At 52.1% G+C, this 8019-nt stretch overlaps 2 protein-coding genes across 2 annotated transcripts; both read left to right on the forward strand.

Annotated features, from left to right (window-relative positions):
- Positions 1 to 1099: 1099 nt before the first annotated feature.
- SOH1 (mediator of RNA polymerase II transcription subunit 31) lies at positions 1100 to 1588 on the forward strand (the record flags this gene model as incomplete). Its single annotated transcript, XM_026757487.1, has 1 exon — positions 1100 to 1588. The coding sequence occupies one exon, from the start codon at positions 1100 to 1102 to the stop codon at positions 1586 to 1588; it is 489 nt and encodes a 162-aa protein (XP_026610709.1).
- Positions 1589 to 2915: 1327 nt separating this feature from the next.
- CDV56_104044 (uncharacterized protein) lies at positions 2916 to 6510 on the forward strand (the record flags this gene model as incomplete). The annotated part of the gene is made up of 2 exons (XM_026757663.1): positions 2916 to 3130; positions 3213 to 6510. The coding sequence occupies 2 exons, from the start codon at positions 2916 to 2918 to the stop codon at positions 6508 to 6510; spliced, it is 3513 nt and encodes a 1170-aa protein (XP_026610710.1).
- Between the last annotated feature and the right edge of the window lie 1509 nt (positions 6511 to 8019).

Consider the following 8019-nt stretch of genomic DNA (forward strand, 5'->3'; position numbering starts at 1 on the left):
TTGTGGTGGTCATTTTAAGCCAGCCCAGACAGAATAAAATGGGTCCTCTAGCTTCAGGATTAATAAGTATGCTGTGCTGGTTTCCTGTTCTTCTGTCCTATTTGGTCACAGTAACAGCTCCCACAGCAACCTAAGCGAAAAGGTAATTCATCTGTAGTAGGAGCTCCGTATCGGTTCCACCAACGGAAGCTGCCATTGAGCGCTCGGGGTCGTCCATCTCAGCTTGAAACCAACTCCGACATAGACTTGTGAAAAGCTCTTCCAGTTTTCTTTCAGCGAGTAGTATTTTCACGAGAGGCTTATGGTCTCAAGATCGAATCACAGATGTTGTGCAGGCCCAACTCTCTCATGGCTCCCCGTACTTCATATACTTCCAGATCTTCCCGACGCATGCAAGCTTAGATCCAGTAGTGGGATCATGAACGACGATCTGAAACAAAGGCTATCCCTGTATTGTGTAAGCCTGAACCCAGTTGTATTTGATGATTTGCAGTCATCCTGTGTCTAAGATTGAGCCTTTGAATCTGTCCTTCGGCTGAGGGGGAGCAACAGTGAGCTAGTTGTAGACTGTGTCAAGAGGAAAATCCATCGCTTTTGACCTTGACTGTGCAAAAAAACAGTAACTTATCATTTAGCAGATAAATTTTCCGGGTATATTGGTTTCCAACAGGCATGCAGAGTAATGGCTCCTTGAGCTCGTTAGTGTTCCGACTCCTCCTTGATCACACTCAGATCATAGAGACAACACTTGTGCACAGGTATGTTGGGGTTTGGGTCTCTATAGTTGTTTATTCAGGGTGCTTTTCTGCCAGAGTATGCTTCTGAGTGGTTTGAAAGTGAGTGGGACAAAGCACGTTGGGTATCGAGCTTGTGTGGGCCGCGATTGTATCTTTCCCCCTTTGGGCGAGGTGCGCATCATCAGTTTTCCGAAGTCTTGGCAACTTTGATCCAGTTCTTACACCTTCCCTTCCTCGTGCTCCAGATTCAGGACACTAGTCTACTCATCTCCTCGCTTGCCTACTTTTCTACTCAAATTCTTGATCCTTCTAGATTCGATCGACCTTTGGTCTCTCCAGCAGTGTTCAATTCCTCCTTGACAATGGACCAGCAGCCTCCGGTTCAACCCCAGCAACCTCCGCCGCCCTCACTCACAAATCCTCGCTTTACCCTCGAACTGGAGTTCGTCTCTTCGCTCGCAAATCCTTACTATCTTTCCCACCTGGCGGTGACCTATCCGAACCTCCTGGGAATCTCCAAATCTGGCGACGACGGTAACACCGGCAACGAGGCCTCAGACCCAGAAGCGCAGGCCTTTGCGGCGTACCTTGCCTACCTCTACTCTTACTGGAAAACGCCCGAGTACGCGCAATTTCTGACGCATCCCGGTGCGACGTTACGAGCACTACGACTTCTACAAGAAGAGGCCTTCCGTCGCGACATCATTCGCCCTCAAGTCATCGAAGCTTTGGCGGGGACCGGTCTTGACGGTGGGCAAGGTGGACAGAACGTAGAGGCGGGAAACACGGGGCATAATGAAGGAAACCAAGGGACACAGGAAGACAAGGAGAATACCACTTCAAAGACATGAAGGGCCTGCGTCAATCGACAAGTGATTTTTCTTGTCGACAGCACTCACGGGGCCGTCGCGGCATGCTCAGCACTCTTTGATGTGTTCCCAAGGAGTAAATCCAGGGCACAACTTGCTATTTCACTGTAGACTCAGGATCTACAGTGGGGTACGGGGCTCCCCTTTCCTATACCGGGGCCGCAACGACAGTATGATCGTGAGGTTCATGCAAGATGCAGATGATGTTCTTACATACAGACGATCATGTGTGACCGAGGCATTCCCCCAATTGTCCTAATACCGATTATAACGAAGATTGTGGCAAGGAAGCCCCCCAAAGCTTCATCCTTTCCGAGGATGTTGCTTTGTCAAATGGATCGCAATGCTATCCCCATTCATCCTGGTCCAAATGTGGGGGTTGGTGCGGGACTTGGCTCAATCATGGGTGTCCATCCCCGTACCTCATATCTAGACCAAGCACATTGGTTCAGGCAGAGATTGCGACAAGCTCTCAGGAACACTTTAACGCCTTAAAAGGTAGATAGTTTGAGAAAGAAATATGGTTATGATTGAAAATTTGGACTTTACATTGTGTCCAGATTTTCATGGTGTCTTTATTCTTATGCAAACCAGCCAGTCATCGATACTTACGTAGTCTTCTTTGTTGCTCAACTCAGTCTGGGTACAAGGATGCTAGCAACATCAAATAATATCATCACCAAGGACGTAATGATATTCTCATCTCAGTACATTCAACTGATTCTGTAATCCCTTACCTCACCTGGATACATCTAGATTGCACTCCTGCGACGAGGCTGGTGCGGCCAACGGGGAAGGTTCCCACCTCCCCAGCCTTAACTCCGTGCGCGACCCAACGCTAAAGTATCCTGAAAAACACCGAGTCCCTTTCTCACTCCTCCTGCGTCATTACTCAAACACTCGGATCACACTATCCTCTCATCGTCTCTTGTGCAGATGGGCTCCTAGGCGCAAGCACAACTTCTTGAATGTGCACTCCGATAGATTAACCCCGCATTTGGTGTCTGTACCGACCGAATCCTCTTTCTCCCTGCTCCGGTCATCCTCCCAATCTTCACACTGGTTTCTGTAGGCTTGTACGAAGAGCATTGCAGTGACCCCGTCCATCCCTGACCGGCCGACTTCCATATCCATGACATACAAGACGGCAGATTACTTATCTAGCTCTATTTGGAACTTCCATCTCTAGGTAGTGGCCACTTGTTTTCACTCCTCCAGATCGCGTACTGCGTTTTTGACAACCGGTCAATCGGGCCCTCGTATTGCCATACAAGTACCTCATAATTCAATCTTGCAGCCATCTCTTTCAATGGAAAGCGTGCGCCAATCATGTCGGCCCAAACACCAGGTCTTGGTCCTCAAGTGCTACCCACAATACCAGAAAGGAGTCCAGGATGTGAAACCAAATTCCAGCGAACTCTCTTATCTACTCTACTATGTGAGCACGCGCCGGAGCAAGTTGACCAAGGTTGGCGCCTTTCTGGAGAAAAGGGCAGCTCGGGACGTCTGGCGTAACAAGTTAGGGTGAGTTTAAAGCGAGCCTGCTGGCAGTTGCCAACCATCGCGATCGCAATTTCTCCTGACTGACTTGGGTTCCCCTACATAGGAATGTACAGGTAACGCTGCAAATCCTCACGGCGCTCATCGAGAAAGTCCCCCGCGATCTTCCTATTTATGCCCGATCGGTGATGACCGTCCTTGAAACCGTCTTACGCTCCGGAGATATCTCCATGGTTGAAGAGTCGATATCGACGTTCGAGACATTCTGCCGGCATCAGGATATGGCCGCGCTATCTGCTGAACAGGATTTCGCCAGTCAATACCGGGAAGTCGTGCGGACGTATGCAGATTTCGCAGACCAGACCAAGTCCGTTTCTCAATTGAAGACTGCGCCGAGTGGTCCGATGGTAACACGTTGGAGGACCGCGGGATTGCGAGCAATCAAAGGCGTGGTTAGTTCCGAAGCAGGTCTCGCAGCTGATGGTGGAGATTCTCTGAGGATCCTTCTCCCGGTCATTCTGGACTGTCTTTACAATGGTGATGATAGCCTGCTGGTGTCTCTCGAGCTCAGACTGCACGAGTCGGAGAAGAACGAGCCGGCCCTTGGTCGACGACGGAGGATTAGTACTGCAACCGTGCAGACAGTTGACGCAGCGGATGGAGATCCAGCATTGGCGTCACAGTCTGCGGCCGACGTTGACAGGCAGGCGGAAATGGACATGCGTTTGCTTGCTCTCCGTTGCTTGGAACGCATAGTTGTGACAGGGAGCAGCCGTGGTCAGATCCGTGTCACTACGAAAGTGGTGCTGCAATTCATCCTGAGCAAAGGCCCATTATCCCATGATCGCAATAGACCTGTGCATATGGATTCTACGGGCGGCTGGGCTACGTCTTTAGTGGAACTCATCGCCAAGTGGTGTCCCGTTCAAGTCCGTTTCATCATCCTGATTTCGGCAATGGAGATGTTCCTGGAGGTTCAACCCACAGAAGAAACCCTGCAGCGCTCGTACGTCCTGATATACTTAATCGACGGGTTGCTCAAGTCCCCTGTAAACATGATCGGTCTTAGCGTTATTGACATTCTGCTGGGTCTGATGCAATTCATGTCGATCCTGTTATCGCAACCAGCCAGCGCGAAGTCTACGGAAGTAGGACTGGACGAAAAGTTGAACGATCACGACGTGGTCCTGTCCGCTAAGAAATTGGAGGTGCTTGGGCTACTTCAGAGGACTATGGGAGATCTCACGACACATATATACTACGGTGATCAGGTTGTTGATACGATCAGGACGATCCTGACTCGCATGAAGCCATCCATCGACAATAAACTCTCACCTGCCGCGGCCTTACCGACTCAGTCAGACAATACGGAGGGTAGCACTAATTCAGCTGGGTTTCCCGGAGAAATGGATGCGGCGGCCTTCACGCTGCCTATTGCAAAAGTCACAGCGCTTAGGGCAATAAAGGATATTCTCTCAGTAGCCAATTCGAACAGACGCACGGCCGCTGGAGTGGAGACTAGGAACCCAGTGGGCATACATGCCTGGGAAGGAACACAGTGGCTTCTGCGTGAACCTGACAGAGAAACCCGCCACGCGTATATCGATGCCTTCCTCACGTGGTTGACGTTGGAAACGACTCAGGATGATACCAGGGCTAGATGCGGACCACTGAAGGGAACAGGTACTCTGCCAAGACGTGAATCGCCGGAAGGCACTGAGAAGGCTGGTAAGCAGCCCTTGAACGTCAGTCAGAGAGAGAAAGTCATCATAGCGGCTCAGTTCAACTTCCTCCGTCTGTTCCACTTGACCATATACGATATTGCGCTCGACTGCCCTACAGACGAATCCGAGATTCTGCTACTTCATTTACTTCTCACAAGCCTTGTGGAACGACTCGGAGTCAATGCCGTCAGATTTGGGCTGCCCATGGTCCTAAAGCTTCAAGAGGATATAGAAGGTGTGCCGTCCTTGCGTTCTCCAGCTGCCAAAGTCAACATCGGAAGCTTGATCCACGGATATCTGTGGGCAATGTCCGAAAAATTTGAGTTTGAAAGCTATAGAGTTGGCAACGAGATCACGAGAGAGATTGAGAGACGGAAACAAACTGGCCTCTGGCTCGACAGCGTGCGTGTGCCTGCCACTCGTATCGACGGTATCATCGAATCGAATGAGAAGTCTACACGCAACGGCGATGTCATGACCCAAAGCCAGCTTATCCCTTTCAAGGCCGGTATTGAGGAACTTGTCAACAGAATTGAAGAGGCTTATAATTCCTCCATGACCTTGGCTGCTCACAGCCCTCCGGGACCCGGACACAACTATGCTCTTCCCGTCCTGGGACATGGAGCCGCGACGGCTAGTTCATTCGAGTCCAATTTACCGTCATCTATTAAAGAGCAAATGCTTACACCATGGTCCAGAGAGGCTTGTCTCGCGGCCGCTGAGGAGGAGAAGGCAGAAGCTATGTCTGTCAATGGGTCAAGACATGGTACACTAGGATTGCGTAATCACCCCACCATGAATGGCGCCGGTAATAGCTCTCATTCCACCACTACCTCCGCGCATCAGAGCGCTTTCGGGGCTGCAGCAGGTCTGCAACATCTCCGACGCATGAGCGTACCTGGCTCGCCGGGTACACCTTTAAACGGCTCGGGCAGAGAATCACCAGTGCGTGTCAACGAACTAAGACGGGTCCTTTCCGTGAATGCGGAGGGCAACGCTCGCCGGTTGAGCCCACTCCGCGGGCGGCTGGATGCTTCGAACGGCAGTATTGTCTCCTCGAGTAGTGAGAGCATGGTCAGTGGCTTTTCGTTGTCTGAATATGATGTGGATGGCAACTCAATCAGACCACAGTCCATTCGGGATGGTCGAATGTCCCCGAACGGAGACGGCATGGAAACTCCTAAAGCCTCTTCGATGGCTGTGAACGGCGTCCAGTCTCGGCAATCTTCATTATCGTACAAATTGCGGTCTGATGGCATTCCTCCGGTGCCACCGATCCCGCCCTCTATAAGTATCCCCGGAGGGTTCTCGAACGACGCTCAGCGTTCATTGCCGAACGGCGAGCGACCCTCGACCGCTCCCGGGCTCCGTCAAGTTTTCACCAACGGGAAACACGAGGCATTCTCCGCGGATAATCAGAGAACCCTGAGCAGACACAAGAGCCGTTCCAGCACTGGTCTTGCGGCCGCGGCTGATGCCGAGAAAGATTCGTACGTGGGTGACGGAGGTCATTCCGACGCTACCTTGCGTCGTGACGTGCAGAACCTCATCAATGGGTTTCTGTCGCCGATGGACGCCGAGTCGAGGCATGGCGGTACCAATGCCCCTGCCCGCAGGGCTAGAAGCACGCACGCTAGCAGAAGGAGGGCGACTGGAGGCATCGGACGTCCTCCTTATTAGACCTCCTAGTTCATTCAACATGATGACTATGAATCCTCTTGCACACTCCTTCCACTTCTTCTTTTCGCGTTCGGGCCTCTCGACAGGCCGCATTGCCCACTCTACTATACCGACTAGTATGCATATAATCTTATACTTTTTCTGATTTTCCGAACTCCATTGCCATAACATCTCCTTTGTCCAGAAATTTCTCTCTTGACCGTTTTTTCAATCTACTGGGCGATTTGTCTTGTCTATCTTGACTCCTTTATGGCGCGTTTGTGTATCATGTATTGACATCTGCTCTTAGAGTTTGCTAGTCCCGAGTACCCCCGTTCCTTGTTCTCTTCTCCTTGTTCTTTCAGCGCCAGACCACAGAACATACCATGGTTGGGTATCTCAGCCGGCCCATTTATGGTCTCATGTGAATAGGCGGAAATGGTATCTTTTTTGTATCTAGATTTATTGGGTCAATATACATATTTGCAGGTCCTTTGAATGATGTAAGTGAGCAAGTGTCGGGGCAGTCTGGACATATATATAAGCATCGATGCTTCGCAGACACGACAACTCGGTTATCCAATGCAGAGGCGGTAGAAAATCAAGAGAGCACATCGTAAACCGCTCAGTTTACAAGCCAGTCTGTTTGAGCAAAGCATTATCCGGAGGAAGCTCCACCTCGACCGGCCCAAAATACTCCTTGAAGACCTTCTCCAGGGTCTCCTCAGAGAGCTGCATATGAGCACCCGGAACAGTCCTAAAGTCCAGCTTTCCCTGATCATCCAGCACCTTCAACCCCAGCCAATCCTCCTTATACAACTGCCTCTCGTTAAGCGGCGTCACCTCGCCCGTCGTCCTGTTCACCTCCGCGAACCACGCACTCTCCTTCGGATTCACCAAGGTATCATCCTCAAACATGTACATCGCAAAGCGATTCAACATCCGCAGATTCTCACCGTACGTCACATTCTTCAGCACGCGCTCGTTATTGATATCCGCCAGGAAATTGCTGTGCTCGAGGTACGCGTCCAGCTCCTCCGGATCGCGGAAGTACTGCGCAGGCACGAGCCTCGACTGCGCGAGGCCCGACCACCGGCCCGCGCGCAGCAGCACCTCCGCGCCCCGACAGATCCAGTCGCTCCACGCGCACTCCTGGAACTCGGCGATCCCGTTGTGCTGGCTGCCGAAGGTGACGAGGTTGCGGACGGGCGGGTCGTTGCACCGCTCCACGTACCCGCGGAGGAACTGGCCGCCCTGCGAGAAGCCCAGCGCGTTGACGGCCGGGGCGGTGGAGAGGATCGGGTCGCTGCGGAGCTGGGTGCAGACGAGGGCGATTTGCTCGGTGACGTTGCCGAGGAAGGTTGCCTGGCGGTCGGCGCTGGCGGTGTCGCCGAGGTGGATGAGGTGCACGTAGGTTCCTGGGTTTGTGGACTCCGCGAGGGCGGCGACTTCTTTAATGCCGTCGCGTTGGAAGTCGTCGCCGAGGCCGTGCCAGATTATTAGGGGGAGGGGGGTGAGGTCTGTTTCATG

The sequence above is a fragment of the Aspergillus thermomutatus genome (genome assembly GCF_002237265.1).
Source record: "Aspergillus thermomutatus strain HMR AF 39 chromosome Unknown NODE_285, whole genome shotgun sequence".
NCBI lineage: Eukaryota > Fungi > Ascomycota > Eurotiomycetes > Eurotiales > Aspergillaceae > Aspergillus > Aspergillus thermomutatus.